Genomic DNA, 17,984 nt, shown 5'->3' on the forward strand with positions numbered 1-17,984 from the left:
GGTCAGGCCCCGCCCCGCGTGCGTGCGCGGCCCTGCGGAGACGTGCAGGCGCCCGCGTAGCCTGAAGCTGAGGTGGCAGCCCTCCGGCCAACATGGAGCTGCCGCAGATGCCGGAGCTGATGGGAGTGTCGCTCTTGCTCGGGCTGCTGGCCCTGATGGCGACGGCGGCGGTAGCGCGGGGGTGGCTACGCGCAGAGGAGGAGACTAGCGGCCGGCCTGCCGGTTAGTGGGGCCGGGACGGGCCGGGGCAGCCTGCGGCGACCTCGCTTCCGACTTCCCCGTGGTCCGACCTCCGGTCCAGGCTCGAGGGGGTGCCGGCTCCCCCTGGGCCTCCGTTTCTCCTCTTGAGGAATGAATGAGCTTCGCTTCCGACCAGAGATGCCGCCTGGCCGGGCTGGTCGCGCCCCTTCGGAAAGACTAGTGAGAACCTGGGCCCCACGCTGCCGCTTACTCGTGGCTGAGGCCAAGCCACTTGGCCTTTTGAGTCTCAGCTTGTCCCCAGGTTGCTGCGAGATCGCTTCTAAACTCCCCCAAGCTCTCTACTTGTTCGTTATTTTATGAAAATGAGCGGGGAGGCGAGGGACGGACCGACATTCGTTTGTAAGCACTCTGAGTAGTTCCCTGATTTATTGTGTCCCTACAGGCTTTGGGGTCTTTTCCTTTAGGGAGTCCACTATGGGGTAATGGAGGAGAACATCTAAGAATGTAAGAGAAAAATAGAGTGTCATAGGTTTCCTAGAAGAGGTTAGTACTAGACACAGGAAACCCAGGGGTGGGAGTGGTCAGCCCTGCTTTTTTATTTATTTACTAGAGGCCCGGTGCACAAAAATTTGTGCACTCGGTGGGAAGGGGGGGTCCCTCAGCCCGGCCTGTGCCCTCTCGCCGTCTGGGACCCCTCGGGGGATGACCACCTGCTGGCTTAGACCTACTCCCTGGGGTATTGGGCCTAAGATGGCAATCAGACATCCCTCTGGCAGCCCAGCAGCCCTCGGGGGATGTCCACTTGCCAGCGGGGAGCAGGCCTAAACTGCAGTCGGACATCCTTAGCGCTGCCGAGGAGGCAGGAGAGGCTCCCACCACCATCGCTGTACTGGCAGTCGTCAGCCTGGCTTCTGGCTGAGCAGAGCTCCTCCCATGTGAGAGCGCCCTGACCACCAGAGGGCAGCTCCTGCAGTGAGCGTCTGCCCCCTGGTGGTCAGTGTGTGTCATAGTGACCAGTCATTCCCAGTCCTTCTGCTGTTAGGGTCAGTTTGCATATTACCCTGTTACTATATAGGATAGAGGCCTGGTGCACGGGTGGGGGCCGGCTGGTTTGCCCTGAAGGGTGTCCCGGATCAGGATGGGGGTCCCGCTTGGGTGCCTGGCCAGCCTGGATGAGGGGATGATGGCTGTTTGCAGCTGGTCACACCCCCTTCAGGGTGGGGGTCCCCACTGGGGTGCCTGGCCAGTCTGGGTGAGGGGCTGAGGGCCATTTTCAGGCTGGTGGGTGACTGAAGCTCCCAACCTCTCCTTTTTTTATTTATTTTTTATTTTTATTCTGGGATTTATTTACCTTCTATGGCTGTCACTGGAGCTGAGAGCCGGCTTTAGCTCTGAGGCTTGGCTCCAGCTCTGAGGCCTCCGCTGCTGAAAGCAGGTATCTGGGCTTTGTTTAGCTTCTATAATTGAAACACTGTTGCAACTCCAGCTCTGAGGCCCGGCTGGCTGAAAGCAGGTTTCTGGGGATTGTTTAGCTTCTATAATTGCAACATAGTTGCTTAGAGTGCAGCTCAGAGCTGGGCAGCGGCAGGCGGGGAACCTTGGCTTCCTCCGTCACTGGAGCAAGCAAGCCTCCTGTTCACTTCAGCTGCTTGGCTGCCGGCCACCATCTTGGTTGGCAGTTAATTTGCATATCGTCCTGATTAGCCAATGGGAAGCGTGTTGGAGGTATAGTTAATTACCATGTTTGTCTATTATTAGATAGGATTTTTGGTCAGGGGACGTCAAGGAAATCTTCACTTGAGAGTAGGGAACACAAGAGATGTGGCCTTAAGGCAAGCATGTCAAACTCAAAGGCTAACACGGGCCAAATGAACAAGGTTTAAGTTTAGGTGGGCCGCAAAAAACCAAAAGCTCCAATTTTCATAGAAACAGAGGTTTATTTCGATAGAGACATGCTGAATACAAAGGGCTGAAATAAATGAGTAATCAGTAACAGTTATAGAACATTTTAATAAAAATTAGTATTTTTTCTTGAACATTAACTTACCAGACACTGAATAACTGCACAAATTAATAAGCGTAACGCAAGTAAACCTCTTTTTCTTGTTCTCCGAAAGCAAAATATTTCCTGTTGCGCACACCAAACAAGTCAGTCCAAGACTAATGACGTGGCAATCGGCTGCTAAAATATTCGCCGCTAGTATTAGTGAAGAGAAATGGTGCACCTGCGTGTAAGGTGCGTAAGAGAAATGAATGCAATACGATTATAGTAATCAGCCATTAGCGAACGTTGTAGTTTGTTATTAATAATTATGTATAACAGGATATTGTAAAAATTAAGTTACGAAATTTTTATTAAAACGTTTCTTACATATCGGCTGGGCCGCAAAAATATTCGTTGTGGGCCGAATGCGGCCCAAGTTTGACATGCTTGTCTTAAGGCATAAGAGTTTGCTGGAGGCCAAGGAAGGAAAAACATTCCTGGCAATGACATCATGCACAAAGGCAAGGAGCCCTCAACAGCATTTGGTATGACTTTTGGGGGCGGGGAAGGACGGTGTCCGTTAGTGGCTGGAGAGGTAAGCAGAGGGCAGATTGCAGCCATCTTTGCATTTGGGCCTCAGGAAGGAATTGAGGAGTGTCTGTTGTGACTGTTGGATAACTTTGCACCTGGCCTGGTTCTCAATTAAATTAGCTATTTCATGCAAATGTGACGCAGGGTAACTCAGTGACTGGTGACTATCCCTCAGTTCTGAGTCCTTTGAGCCTTTAATGCTTGTGTTGGGTACTCTACTTGTCATTTTGTATATATTATCCAATTCTCACAACTTTAAGGAAACCAAGGCCTGGAGCAGTTGAGTAACTTACCAAGGTTCAGTTGTGCACATCATTCCCTATATAGGGCTGTCTGGTCAAGGATCTCCATTCCACTGGCATGCTGTGTACCCACTCAACCAGCCCCGAGAGGGTGCCTTTTCTAATTTGCACGGAGGTGCTGTATTGACTAACAGCAAGCAGCCTCCTCAAGGTCACAATCCAAAGCCTCTGATTTTGCCTGCATCACTCTCTCTTGTTGAGGACAGGGGCCATATCTGGCCATCTCTTGTTGCTTCCCTCAATGCCTGGCCAATTATAGGTGGTTAGTAAATGCTTATTGAGTGAGTAATGGGTGGATGACGTGGCCCTTCCTTTTAGGCCAAAAAGCAAATGGAGTTCCACTTGACAAGTCCTTGAGATCCAAGAAGCAGAAACAGCAACAGCATATTCGTAAGGAGAAGCCTCAACAACACAACTTCACCCACCGTCTCCTGGCTGCAGCACTGAAGGTACATGGGTACCATGCACAACACACATACAGAATTTTCCTTTGTAATATTCTGTGCATATTACTGACCCCTTGGTCTCTGACCAGAGTCAGTCTGGATGCCACATTCTGTCCCTTCTCATCACATCCCATCAGCATCTTGCTATTAATCCAGGCTACAGTGCCTTGGAGTCATGGCTGCACATTAGGGTTCCCCATCTGCCCAAGGGGTTCCTATTCACACTTCCTGCATACCTTCCCCCTAGAGCCACAGTGGGAACATATCTTGCATGGACTTTAGCAGCAATGGCAAGTACCTGGCCACCTGTGCAGATGATCGCACCGTCCGCATCTGGAGCACGAAGGACTTCCTACAGCGGGAGCACCGCAGCATGAGAGCCAATGTGGAGCTGGACCATGCCACCCTGGTGCGCTTCAGCCCTGACTGCAGGTGGGACAGGATGGAGCCTCAGGTTTGCCTGTAGAAGCCCAGTCCCAAGTTTATGGCTTTCCCATATCTAGTTTGGGATAGTGAGGGCGGGGACTCAGGGTCTCCCTTTGAGTAGCAGAAAGAAAGCATCCAGACAGATTGAGCACTGCATGGGGCTCCCCAGAGGGTTATGCTGCTGTATAGCAAGGAAGCAACTTGGGAAGTACCAAGGTCTGGCTTCCAGATTAGTCTTGGAAGCTATAATGATTTTCAAAGCCCTAGAGAAACTAAATGAGCAAAAGCTATTAAAGGTCTATCTTATGGGGAGTTTTAAGAGATTTTGAACCAAGGGGTAAAATTGTAAGGCTGGATTATAGGACATGAGTGGAGGTCTTGATTTTCTTCAGAATCTAGCATAGGACCTGGCATACATAGGACTATGTTCAAATGAATGAATTACTTACTTGTCTGCCACCTGTCTTTAGAGCCTTCATTGTCTGGCTGGCCAATGGCGATACCCTCCGTGTCTTCAAGATGACCAAGCGAGAGGATGGGGGATATACCTTCACAGCTACCCCAGAGGACTTTCCTAAAAAGCACAAGGCACCTGTCATCAACATTGGCATTGCTGACACAGGTAAGAGACGTTCAGAGGGTGGACCTTGCCCAAGGCAGGAGAGCATGGCCCTAGTTATATGTGCTGAATGAGTTAATGCTGCCTTTCAGCATTTTGCTCAGCCCCAGCATGATAAAGGGGCTCTGTGTTCCCCTGGAGTCTGGGAGCCATAGTAAATCTCTAGGGAAGGCAGGTAAGAGCCACATTCTTTAGCAAAATCTTTATCTGTGTTGACCCTTGGCCCTGGAGGGGAGCAAGGATACTTTGGGCAGCAGAGGCCTTGATAAGGTATCTCCTTAGAGATTGATAATTGGTCAAGTAATTGACCTCAGCTTATGTCACTCCTCACTCCTCAGGAAAGTTCATCATGACTGCTTCCAGTGACACAACTGTCCTCATCTGGAATCTGAAAGGTCAAGTGTTGTCTACCATTAACACCAACCAGATGAACAATGCACATGCTGCTATATCCCCTTGTAGCAGGTGAGGAAGGAGGGACTTTGGCATCTGGGATGGGTAGAGGATGGGTCTGGGGGCTGGGGACAGAGCAGTGAGCCAGCTATAAATAATGGAAAGAGCATACAGTGTGGAATCAGGACACCTAGATTTAAGGCCTAGTCTCTCTTCATCTATAGTTTTTTGATGGGAGTACTATGTATCTTATAGCATGGCTATGTAGGTAAACTGAGATGTGTATAAACGCACTTTAAAAAGATAATGTTATTTAGGTATAAGATTATTACATTTCTCAAGGAAGAGGCTTAATTGATTTGTAGAAACAAGATGCCCTTAAAATTAAGTTTTAAAGGAACCCGGCTTATATGGCAGGTTTGTGGCCTCATGTGGCTTCACCCCGGATGTCAAAGTTTGGGAAGTCTGCTTTGGGAAAAAAGGTGACTTCCAAGAGGTTGTACGAGCCTTTGAACTGAAGGGTCACTCAGCAGCTGTCCACTTCTTTGCTTTCTCCAATGACTCCCGGAGGTAAGTTCTCTCTGATTTCTTACTAGTAGCTCTCAGCCCTTCTTGGTAAACAGGGTCTTTCCGGCTATCTCTGCAGCAGCTCTAAAGTGGGTGGGGTGCCTGACCCTCACTCAGCAGGAAGTAGACATAGCAGTGAAGTTGGCTTCCTAGTTGGAGCCCTTAGTGCTGCCCAAGTGCTCTCTCCTCCAGGGTGTGTTGGCACTAGAGCTGTGGTTTTCTATGCTGCAGGATGGCCTCTGTCTCCAAGGACGGTACATGGAAACTGTGGGACACAGATGTGGAATACAAGCTGCAGCAGGACCCCTACTTGCTGAGGACAGGCCGCTTTGAAGAGGCGAGCACCATCCCCTGCCGCCTGGCACTGTCCCCTGATGCTCAGGTCTTGGCTTTGGCCAGTGGCAGCAGTATTCATCTCTACAATACCCGGCGGGGTGAGAAAGAAGAGTGCTTTGAGCAGGTCCATGGGGAATGTATCACTGACTTGTCCTTTGATATCACTGGTCGACTTCTGGCCTCCTGTGGGGACCGAGCAGTGCGGCTGTTTCATAACTCCCCTGGCCATCGGGCAGTGGTAGAAGAAATGCAGAGCCTCCTGAAACGGGCCTCCAATGAGAGCACCCGCCAGAGGCTGCAACAGCAGCTAGCCCAGGCCCAGGAGGCCCTGAAGAGCCTGGGTGCCTTGAAGAAATGACTCTGAAGGGTGTAGCAGGAAGGATCGGGCCTTCTGTTGCCACCACTGCTGCCACTTTTCTTCCCAGGTACTCACCAGCTGGAAACCTTTTGAAAGGGTATCCTGTTTTTTTTAATGGTGGCCCCTCCACCCCCCACACCCCCTTCCATTGAAGCTGTTCTTGCCTATTTGATCTCTTTCTCTTCTTGCTGGTTGACTCCTAGCCTTACTTGATCTCCCAACATAATGACCAAGGTGCTTTATCCTGAGCCCAAGGGGCAGAATCTGTCTTCACTGGTCATTGAGGAGAGTGGTAAATAGAAGAGACAGGAAACATGGTCTTTGACCTTCTGGTACCCAAAGAAGTTTGTAATTTTAGAGGCAAAACCTAAAGAATGCCCCCAAGTACTGCCCTGGCCGGTATTTCTCATTGGTTAGAGCGTTGGCTCGGATTTAATTCCTAATAAAGGGCACGTACCTGGGTTGCAGGTTTGAGCCCCAACCCCAGTCAGGAATGTGCAGGAGGCAACCAATCGATGTGTCTCTCTCACATCAATGTTTTCACTCTCTCTCTTTCCTTCCCTCTGTCCTCTTCTCTTCCCCTCTCTCCCTCCCGTTGTCCACTTTCTCTTTATAAAATAATCAATGGGCCCAGCCAGTGTGGCTCTGTGGTTGAGCGTCAGCCTATGAACCAGGAGGTCACGGTTCAATTCCTGGTCAGGGTACATGCCCAGGTTTCGGGCTCCACCCCCAGTGGCGGGGTGCGGGCATGCAGGATGCAGCTGATCAATGATTTTCATCATTGATGTTTCTCTTCCTTCCTCTCTGAAATCAATAAAAATGTATTAAAAAAAAAATCCTCAGGTGAGGATTAACAACAAGAACAAAAAAAGTAAGTAAGGGATTTCATTCTGTGCCTGTTATTTGTGAAATGGAGAATAACCTTTTGACCTCCTTATAAAGATGTTGTGGGGATATGAGAGTATGTATAAAGTCCTTAGATTTGGAAGAAAAGTAGAAAAGAGTAGTTAGTATATGTTATGTGTTGTCCAATATCATTTATTAACTAATGGGTGAAAGTCTCAAATACCGTAGTTGAAACTAAATTAGGAAGAAACACTTTTGGGAAGGTGAAGTTTCTGGGATCATATGTTTTGTATCTGGTTGTATGGAGGAATCATAGAATCCCAAAATGGAGTCTTCTTTTTCAGAAGGTTATATCCTGTTAGAGGGGACCCCTTTTCAGTTCATTAAACATTTGAGTACCTACTCTGCCCACCACAGCTCAAGGCACTGGAGATAAGTATAAATAAGACATGATCTCTTCTATCAAAGGTGGTTGGTGGGAGAGCAGTATATTTGTCTAATAGTACTTAATATTAAGTGCTTTTTGTTAGTTTATTCGTAGCTGCAGAAGGCTGTTGTAAAATAAATGATAAGAGAGAGGATTGAGCCAGGACAGAGGCAGTGGATTTGAAGTTGAAGTTGAAGGGATAGATTTGATAAGAGATTAGATATTTAGAAGTTTGAATTTTGGAGTTTAAGGACTGCTTGGATGTGGGATGTAAAATAAAGGAAATGAGAAATCTAGGAAGACTTGAGTCTCGGTAAAACTTACTCATCTAAAATCAAATTCTTATTTCCTCTCTTTAAAACTGGGACCTCTCTTACTCACCCCCAATTCACATAAATGTTTGAGCAAGCCCCAGCCTTGGAGTTATCATTATTCCCTTTCTTTACTCCTTCCACCCCACTACCACTACTACCATCCACTTACAAAAAAACTCTTTGGCTATATTCCAGATTATATCCTGAATTTGTTATTTCTCTCCATCTTTTCTGTTACCATCCTGGTCCTAGCCACTGTCACCTACTGGATAATATAGCTTCCCCATTCGTCTCCCTGCTTCTTTTCTTGTTTCACTAAATCACTTTTCCACATAGCAGAGTGATCTTTTGAAAATGTAAACTGATCACATTGTTCCCCAGTTAAAACTCTCCAAAGGCTTCCCATCGCACTTGGAATAAAATCCAAAATTCTCACCATGGCCCACAAGGTCCTATGTAATCTGGCTTTTTCCTTCCTGTGTGTTCTTTATACAGCTTTCTCAACCACCCCAACCTTGTTGTTCCTCAACCAAGCCAAATTATTTCCAGCCTTAAGGGGGACTTGTGCCTATGCTGTTCCCTCTGCTTGGAAGCATTTTTTCTTTTCTGTTGGCTGACTTGTCATGTTTGTCATAATTCAGGTCTCAGTTACAATTACACTTCAGAGAGACCCTCCCTAATCACCCAGTCTGAAGTAGTCCTTTCCACCAATCATATAACATCCATCATATAAAGGTATTTTATTATTTTTTATTTCTGAGTGCTATCTGAAATTATCTTATTTGGATATTTGTTTGCTTCAGGAATTTCAATTTAAATGCTTATGGATGTCAAGTGGGTAATGTAGATACATGAATTGGTGTTTCTGGGTGTAAGACAATAGGAAATAGTAGGGACCTAAGTGATCCCTAGAGGGCATGTATACTGGGTAAGGGACAGTGGTGGCTGCTACTTATTATTCAGGAATCTAGCAGAAATTGCCTGTTTCAGAGAAGCTAGAAGTTGACAGGTTATTACAAAGAGAAAAAATTAAGCACTGTATGGACCAAACAAAACACTAATGTGAGCCAGATGCAGCCCACCAGTCTCTTATTAGCAGCTTCTGGATTGTTCATTAACCCACTGGAATGTGAACTCCACAAAGGCAGACTCCTTGTCTATCTGATTTGCTCTATATCCCAAACACAGTACCTGGGACAGAATAAGCTCTCAGTAAATGAACTCAAACCAGGGCAATTGACAGAAATGTCAATATCTTCTGTAACTATCCTCCCACTCCAGTTTTCCACTCTGGTTTTATGTTCATAATAACAAATTTCTGATTGATAATGCTATGCACATGGGTCCTAGTGAATATTAGCTTTCTGATTATCAGAAGAATAAGACTAAAATACTTCTTTCATATCTACTTGGCTCTGATCTTACTCTCATTGTATATCCAGGAAGGGAAGTGACCATAGAATGTTGAGTTACTGAAGTCAGAAGTCTTCCCTTCTGGTTTCAGTTGGATCATTGACTGATTTCAGACCTTGAGGAGGTAGATTATTTGGCCTCTCTGAGTTTGTTCCCTCATCTGTAAAATGGGAATAAGTCTTGTCCTGTGTTTCTAATGAGCTGAGTGAAAGCACTACAAAAAGTCATTACATAGACTTCCTGAGGGCAGAAAGCTCCTCTCACTGAAAATGAGCCTTCTTTTCTTTTTTTTTTTTTTTATATTTTATTGATTTTTTACAGAGAGGAAGGGAGAGAGATAGTCAGAAACATCGATGAGAGAGAAACATCGACCAGCTGCCTCCTGCACATCTCCCACTGGGGATGTGCCCGCAACCCAGGTACATGCCCTTGACCGGAATCGAACCTGGGACCCTTCAGTCCGCAGGCCGACGCTCCATCCACTGAGCCAAACCGGTTTTGGCAAGCCTTCTTTTCTTGTAAGCATGGAGAAAGTATCTGGATATTAATGTAGAGCAGAGGCCACTGTGTTATTTTGATCAAATATCCTTGTGTATGAAGGCAGCATTAATATTTTACTATTACTATTTCAACTTCTGTGGGTTTGAAATTTTTCAAAATAAAAAGTTGGGGAATATTAAAAATGGTGGTATATAGCCTATTTTTATCAGTTATCAAAAATAGAAAATATATTTAAGCCACAAGTGTATATTTAAAAGCCTATTGATAGTCTTGGTCAGTTTCCATTAAGATAATTATATTCATATTTAAAGATTGTTCTATAATTGGAGATTATAGAGGCTAAGCAGGAAGCACATACAAATATGATGAGTTCTCAGTAAGGTAGGTTACTTCATATAGTGCTAGATAGACTCAACACTGTTCTAAGTTGGCCCCATATCTAGGAACTTAACTTGGGGATTCATGTACTCCTCTACAAAATTCCAAAAATATGGGTCTTCCTAGTGAGCAGAGCTTTGTTTCAGCCCACAGCTCTTCAGGCTGAGGCCCATGAATGGGCACAGGTTGGCATTGCAAAAACAGCCACAGCACCTGAAAGCTTGGTTCATACACACAAAATTGTGAATGTCTTCTGAGATTGTGACTACCTTTCCAAGTCTTCATTTTAGGCTATCAACTTCCAGAGCTCAGGGCAGTTAGAAAATGAGTGTGGTTTCTACTTGCTTTCTATTCATTATACAAACCCAGTTTGAGCCCATTTGCATTTTCTTGATCATGTTAGTGTTTTTGGCAGAATGCACAGGAGAACAATCAGCCAGCACTCTGAGGGAGGAAAGTTTAACCTTTATTTCGCAGATCTGCTAGTCCAGGGGAATTCCGGATCCAAAGCCTGAACTCAATTCGTGGGGAGGCTCTGACCAATATATCTCCTCCTGTGGTGGGCCCCTGAGGGTCCCCACAGCTCTGCCCAAGTCAGTCTTTGCGGGGCCTTGGGGGCATGCTCCGCAGCTCCGCCCAAGTCAGCTGTGGCAGGCCCTGGGATTAGGCTCTGCAGCTCTGCCCAAGTCAGTCAGAGTGGGGAAGTAAGACTACAGTTTTAACCAGATATTGAGCTAGGTTGCAAGGCCCCTCATTTTCCTTTTCAGTTCCCCCTCTTGTTCCACAAGCTATTCTTAGCCTTGGGGATTACAAAAGACTCAGGAATTGGGGATAAGATCGACAACTGCTCTAGCTACTTCCTGCTGATCGGGGGCGATGAAAAGGGGTTCAGTATCTCGAGTCTTCCCCATCTTCCCCAAGGGGGTTGTCGGAGTAGCAAGGGCAGAGAAGTTCTCCCGGTACCAGTCGGGGGTTCTGGTGACACTTGTGTAAAGACAGAAAAAAACTGTTAGAAAAAAACCAAAAACAATAATTATCCAAATAGGAGGGGATAAGGAGATTCAGGTTGGTCAGCGGATCCACTGTCTTCTTGAAGATGATCTGCAGGGGGTGGTTCAGGTCAGAGGTCACCTTCCACTCTGGATGCTGATTGTCCAGCTGGTGGGCTGCTTTTACCTGGGAGTGGTGGATCCAGGTGTTCAGTCCTGCAACTTTGAGAGCTGAGGGGATGGTTAGTATGACTGGAAAAGGTCCCTTCCGGGTTGGCTTAAGGCAGTGGTTCTCAACCTGTGGGTCGCGACCCCTTTGGGGGTTGAACGACCCTTTCACAGGGGTCGCCTAAATTCATCTTGCATATCAGATATTTACATTACGATTCATAACAGTAGCAAAATTACAGTTATGAAGTAGCAACGAAAATAATTTTATGGTTGGGGGTCACCACAACATGAGGAACTGTATTAAAGGATTGCGGAATTAGGAAGGTTGAGAACCACTGGCTTAAGGGGTTCCTTTTTCCAGTCTTTTACCCAAACCTGGTCCCCAGGCTTGAGAGGGTGCACAGCTGTTCCTAGAGAGATGGGCAATCGATCAGTAACCCATCTGTGGACTTCAAGGATAGTTTTCCCAAGTCCTTGTAGCTGTTTCTGAATTTCTAAGTTCCCTATTTCCCCCAAATCTCCCTTTGGCCGAATTAAGGGAGGGGGTCTGCCATATAGAATTTCAAATGGAGAGAACCCTACCTTGGCTCTCGGGGCACAGTGCACCCGCAGGAGAAGATATCTGTCCAGGGTAAGTTTGTCTCCTGGCATAGCATAGCCATAGCCTGCTTGAGAGTCCAGTTCATGCATTCTACTTTTCCTGAACTCTGGGGCCTGTAGGCTGTATGTAAGTTCCACTTAATTCCTAAGGCCTTAGCTACCTGCTGTACTACCTCAGCTATAAAGGCTGGGCCAGTATCTGACCCTATGGTTAATTGCATTCCATACCATGGAATTATGTAACGCCTTAGTGACTTCTCTCGCCTTCTCCATGCGGGTAGGATATGCCTCAACCCAGCCTGAAAAGGTGCAGACAAAAACTAAAAGATATTTATTTCCTCTACTAGGCCCTATTTCTGTAAAGTCTACCTCTAGATCTTCAAAGGGAGCCTGCCCACAGCACTGAATTCCTATCGGTCCTACAGGATCCTGCCTTGCATTGTTCTGTGCACAGAGGAGGCAGTGCTGAGAGACCGAGGCGCATAAGGCGGGGAGACAGGCAATTAGATCTTCTAGAGCCATCTTCCCTAAGTAGGTAAATTCATGCTGCTGGAGGACTACTCTATGAGCTAACTATTACAACAGCATGAGGCATTTTAACATTTAAGTTCTGTCTCAGAGTGAGCTTGTCTGCCTCTTTGACTAATAAGGCTGTGGCTGCAAGAGCCCTGAGGTATGGGGGCCACCCAGAGGCAACCAGGTCAATCTGTTTGGAGAGGTAGGCTACTGGCCTCTGCCAGGGTCCCAACTCCTGAGTCAGAACTCCTAGGGCTACCCCGTCTTTGTCTTTATGGTCACGAAGGCTTTTTCCTGTTCAGGACCCCAGTTAATGGGTGCCTTTTCCTCTCCTTTTAAGGCTTCAGAGAGGGGCTTAGCTAGATCTGAGACTCCTGGGATCCAAATTCGACAGAACCCTGCTGCCCCTAGGAATTCCTGAATCTGTCACTGGGTGCTGGGGACCAGTATGGCACATACTGCCTGTTTTCTTTCAGTCCCTAGTCTTCGTTTCCCTTGGGTAATTCGGAAACCTAGGTATTTGACTTCCCTCTGACAGATTTGAGCCTTCCTTTTGGACACCCGTAACCTGTTTCAGTTAAGAGTCTTAGAAGGGTTCGTGTTCCTTCCCAACACTGAGTTCGCATGGAGCTAGCCAGTAGGAGGTCGTCTACATATTGGAGTAGAACACACCCCACGTACTGTCCTGGAAATTTGGACAAATCTGCTGCTAGTGCTCCACTAAAAAGAGTTGGGGAGTTCTTGAACCCTGTGGCAGTCTGGTCCAGGTGAACTGTTCCTTAACCCCTGTGGTTGGGTTTTCCCACTCAAAGGCAAACAGGGCTGACTGGAGGGTGCCAGCTGAAGGCAGAAAAAGGCATCTTTTAGATCTAGACATGTAAAGCATTCCGCTTCTGACAGAATGAGTACCAGGAGGGTGTATGGATTCAGCAGCGCCGAATGCAGGGTATAACGGCCTCATTAACAGCCCGCAGGTCTTGTACCGGGTGGTAATCATTGGTCCCAGGCTTCTTAACAGGTAAGAGAAGGGTGTTCCATGGAGACTGACACCACTTAACACATTTCGTACTGCATAGAAATCTCTAAGACATACGCCAGGGACCTCACGTTTTTGGGCAAACTGCACGTTATTTAAATCATCATAACTACAGATCATAATGCACTTTAGGTGTTGTTTTTCAATAATTATAACATTTTTATTTACAAAAACAATTAAACAAAGTTCCTAGTACTTTTTTAACGTATGGTACTGCGTAAAACATTTTCTAAAAGCTCCAGGAACTCGAATGACCAAAATACAATGTAACTGCAATGCTTTATGGGTTCGTGCAATTATATAGTTTTTCGTAGATTGACCTGCACGGTTTCCACCAATGAGATCGCTTCATTCGATGTGGACAAGACAGTGTGTTGACATCTAAGGTCCATAACAGATGGCGCGTGAAAAACGAGAAAACTCGTGAGCGGTACGAAAGGTGTTAAGAAGTGGTGGATAGAGCGTCAGCTTGCAGACTGAAGGGTCCCAGGTTCAATTCCGGTCAAGGGCACATGCCCAGGTTGTGCACTCGATCCCCAGTTGGGGGCGTGCAAGAGATGGCGATCAATAATTCTCTCTCATCATTGATGTTTCTATCTCTCTCTCCCTCTCCCTTCCTCTCTGAAAACAATAAAAAAAATTTAAAAAAAAAAGCCTTAATGGTATTAGTAAATTGTCCAAGGCACACAACCTATAAATGGCATGCCCAGGTATTTACATTTAGGCCTGTCTGGTTCTAAGATAGATACATACCTTTAACAACCAGGCCCATACCCAGAGGCAAGAATAGAAATGGATGCCCATATGCCACGTCTTAATATTTAAAAGTTAAATTATACTGAGCTCGCCGAAACCGGTTTGGCTCAGTGGATAGAGGGTGGTCGGCCTGCGGACTGAAGGGTCCCAGGTTCGATTCCGGTCAAGGGCATGTACCTGGGTTGCGGGCACATCCCCAGTGGGAGATGTGCAGGAGGCAGCTGATCGATGTTTCTCTCTCATCGATGTTTCTAACTCTCTATCTCTCTCCCTTTCTCTCTGTAAAAAATCAATAAAATATTTTTTAAAAAAATTATACTGAGCTCAAGTATGCTCTATCCTATCTTGATAGGTACAACATCCTAGAAGGCCAAGTTTGAATTTAGAATTCTCAGACTCATGTATGTCACAACATGGTCCCAAAACAGGCCATCCCATGGTCAAGGCCTGTTTCTCTTTTCTTCCTACCTGGTTCTTTCCCACATTGCAGGGGATACTCCAGTGCACACCTCCAAGTGCTGTCAGATCCCTGAGAACCATCACGCCTTCACCCACCACTTGAGCAGCACTGCCTTTATAGGAATGGAGCCAGGGGAGAGCTCATACCGGCCCTGGAAGCAGATTTGGGCCTGTTTGGGTACGGATTCCAAGGTCTTAGGTACCTGGACTGTGGTCTGGTGGGTGAAGTGGCAGCAGAAGCTCTGGGTAGTCACATTTCCTTGGTCCTGCAAGGTCTGTGCCTCATGGCAGGAGGAGAGCCAAAACAAGTCCTAGAAGGCATCTTCTTGACCACATCTAACACTATTAACCTCTGTGTTAACCACACTTCATTCCACCCACCCCCCTGCAGTTTCAAGTTCATTAAGCTCTCATTAATACACCAGAAATACAGTATTTTATTGCGAGTTCCTGGAAGTTCAGCCAGGTATATCTCAGAGCTCTAAAAATTCTGGACATGTGGAAGTAGTCTTGTATGTTTTCATAATTGGGATCTATGGCCTGATTACTGGCTGTCCATTCTCACCTTTAAGTTCTTCCAAGTATCCCACAGACCAGCTGCAGCCTGGGTAGCAGTATGGAAACAATTCATACCTTGATCATTCCTCCATCTCATCCCAGGACCAATCTGGGGTTAAGAAGGAAGCCATGGAGCGCTGAGCATACCAGCTTTCTAATAAACCCATAGAACTTTCCCTCCTGCTTTCATTGTAGATGCTGTCACTACAGCAAGTGAACTCAGCTTTTTCATGCTTAAACATTTCAAACCTACTGGCTTGTAAATTATGCTCATTAAGTAGCAGGGTTTTTTGTTTTTGTAAAAAATCAAATTTCCTGCCGAAACCGGTTTGGCTCAGTGGATGGAGCGTCGGCCTGCAGACTGAAAGGTCCCAGGTTCGATTCCGGTCAAGGGCATGTACCTGGGTTGCGGGCACATCCCCAGTAGGAGATGTGCAGGAGGCGGCTGATCGATGTTTCTCTCTCATCGATGTTTCTAATTCTCTATCTCTCTCCCTTCCTCTCTGTAAAAAATCAATAAAATATATTTTTTAAAAAAAATCAAATTTCCTATTGAATATCCTGTTTTAACCCCTCACCCTCTCCTTTACTTTTTTTCTTCGTTAATGACACCTTTCTGCCACAGCTGACTCCCTAAAGACTTGCTCACTCCATACAAGAACATGGAGAACTGCAGGAGGGTTTTGAGAGGCAGTCCCAGATTAAACTGATCACCTCTACATACGTTCTAGGACTCAACACAAGAGCTTCATCTAATTGTTAGGACTGTGCAACATCACAATGGACGTTTTTTAAAGTATAATTTTTTATTTGATTTCAGAAAGGGAGAGGGGAGGATATAGAAACCTCAGTGATGAGAAGAGGATCATTGGTTTGACTTGCCTTCCTGCCATGCCCCCCTACTGGGGATTGTGGCCTGGCCGGGAAAGGAACCATGACCTGGTTCATAGTTAGCTCAACCCCTGAACCACACTGACGGCTCACAGTGGACTCTAGATGTTTGTCATTGATCCTAGATGTTTGTCATTGATTCCATCAGCTGACTCCCTAGAACAGGGGTGGGCAAACTTTTTGACTCGAGGGCTACAATGGGTTCTTAAACTGGGACGGAGGGCCGGAACAAAAGCATGGATGGAGTGTTTGTGTGAACTAATATAAATTCAAAGTAAACATCATTACATAAAAGGGTACGGTCTTTTTTTTTTTAGTTTTATTCATTTCAAACGGGCCGGGTCTGCCCTATGGGCCGTAGTTTGCCCACGGCTGCCCTAGAATCACTACATGGGGAGACAATGGCTCTGGGTGTAGCTAATTTTTAAAATACTGTATATATTTTTTATTGATTTCAGAGAGGGAGAGAGAGAGAAACATCAATGATTAGAATCATTGATCGGCTCTCTCCTGCATGACCCCTACTGGGGATCAAGCCCACCACCGGGCATGTACCCTGACCTAAGGAATCGAACCGTGACCTCCTGGTTCATAGGTCGATGCTCAGCCACTGAGTCACACCTGCTGGGCTATCCCATTATTTCTAGAATCATCCCTTCCCTGCACATGGTTCAGCAATTCCACTCCTCAGTCAGGCAGACACTATTCCTAGGCCTCTCATCAGCAAGACATTTGCTTATCAAGCCATGATGTTGGTCAATCATGAAAGGCTGAACAGTCATAGTCAGAGGCTGTGTCAAGTTCAGGGTTAGCTAGGCATTTCTCTGGGGCACATAGGAGGAAGTTTCTTTAGAGGTGAGAGAAGTAGATGCTACCAACCTATGCAAACTGTCACCTGCTTCCTTTGTCTCCTGAACAGCTGCTACAGGACTCTTCTTGCATACTGCAAGCATCAATAAATGCCTGTCTCATCGGAGCTGCACTGCATATTCAGCAGTCATCCAAACATTTATTGAGCATCTACAATGTTTGTGAACACAGTTTGCCTCTGAGCAATTGCATCTACCCTATTTGTAGAAGTCAGCTTCAAGGTCATTTTTTCCCCAGAAGCTTCTGGACACCTCTCAATTAGATTAGGATTGTCATAGTACCTTGTACTTCCCTTAGCCTAGCATTTATAAAACGCCTTTTTAATGCCTGTTTTCTGATCTGTATGTACCACTAAACTGAAAGCTCTTTGAAAGCAAAAACCCAGATTTTGACTGCAGCACTTCGCACAGGGCCTTGTACAGTGCAGGCATCATTTAATGCATTATTGCTGGATTAAAGGCAATGAGTAGAGTGCTAAGTATGAACAAGTGGAACCCCAGGATGTCAGGTCAAGGCTTCTCTGAGTTCAATGAGATGTTGGAAGAGTACCAAAGTGGTCAGTTGACCAGTGCGGAACGTGTGTACAGGTTGTAAGGCATACTGAAGAAAGGTGTGAAATTCTGTGGCTGGAGTACAGTGGCTTATCTGGGGAGCTAAGGTGCCAGACAGGAAGGGCAGCAGGAAAGGATGATGCAGAACCGCAGTCCCCGTAAGGTCAAGTCCATAAAACAGGTAATGGCAGCAACCCTGGCTTGAGAACGAGACGCCGACCTCCAAATCCTCTGGGAAAGTCCCAGAGATTCCACTGGCAGCGCCTCGCACCTCGCCCTGCCCACAGCACATGCTGCCCGCTCACCGCGCACTTCCGTCCGGGCCGAGGGGTCTTCCGGGGCACCCAGGGGTCCTGGCCGCCAGCAGCGGGGCGCGCAGGCGCGCTGAGGCTTGCAGCCCCAAGGGGCGGGCGAGTGCGCGCGTTTCCCCGCGCACGCGCGCACGGAGGGGGCGACGGCCGCGGTGACGCTGCTGCGGCGAGCGA

General features: G+C 46.7%; 1 protein-coding gene across 5 annotated transcripts; it reads left to right on the forward strand.

The window, feature by feature from the left end:
- TBL2 (transducin beta like 2) lies at window positions 1–17,278 on the forward strand. Of its 5 annotated transcripts, XR_002829121.1 has the most exons (9): window positions 1–222; window positions 3,397–3,527; window positions 3,772–3,956; window positions 4,421–4,572; window positions 4,908–5,034; window positions 5,380–5,532; window positions 5,761–6,290; window positions 8,452–8,545; window positions 16,998–17,278. XR_002829121.1 is itself a non-coding variant. In XM_006088244.2 (7 exons), the coding sequence occupies exons 1-7, from the start codon at window positions 93–95 to the stop codon at window positions 6,221–6,223; spliced, it is 1,341 nt and encodes a 446-aa protein (XP_006088306.1). In that variant the 5' UTR covers window positions 1–92; the 3' UTR covers window positions 6,224–6,395. The 5 variants fall into 5 exon arrangements, 2 of the variants coding, with proteins under 2 accessions (XP_006088306.1, XP_023609237.1); XR_002829120.1 differs by lacking the exon at window positions 8,452–8,545; XR_002829119.1 differs by lacking the exon at window positions 16,998–17,278 and having other exon boundaries at window positions 8,452–9,218.
- The last annotated feature ends 706 nt before the right edge of the window (window positions 17,279–17,984 follow it).

This window comes from Myotis lucifugus, unplaced genomic scaffold (assembly GCF_000147115.1).
Source record: "Myotis lucifugus unplaced genomic scaffold, Myoluc2.0 scaffold_45, whole genome shotgun sequence".
Lineage (NCBI taxonomy): Eukaryota > Metazoa > Chordata > Mammalia > Chiroptera > Vespertilionidae > Myotis > Myotis lucifugus.

What these genes read in the sequence shown, in the direction of transcription:
- TBL2 (XM_006088244.2), top strand. Translation starts at nt 93, where the DNA reads ATGGAGCTGCCGCAGATGCCGGAGCTGATGGGAGTGTCGCTCTTGCTC. An exon ending in GACTAGCGGCCGGCCTGCCG is followed by an intron (nt 223 to 3,396) that starts GTTAGTGGGGCC and finishes CCTTCCTTTTAG; the next exon opens with GCCAAAAAGCAAATGGAGTT. An exon ending in CGCTTCAGCCCTGACTGCAG is followed by an intron (nt 3,957 to 4,420) that starts GTGGGACAGGAT and finishes ACCTGTCTTTAG; the next exon opens with AGCCTTCATTGTCTGGCTGG.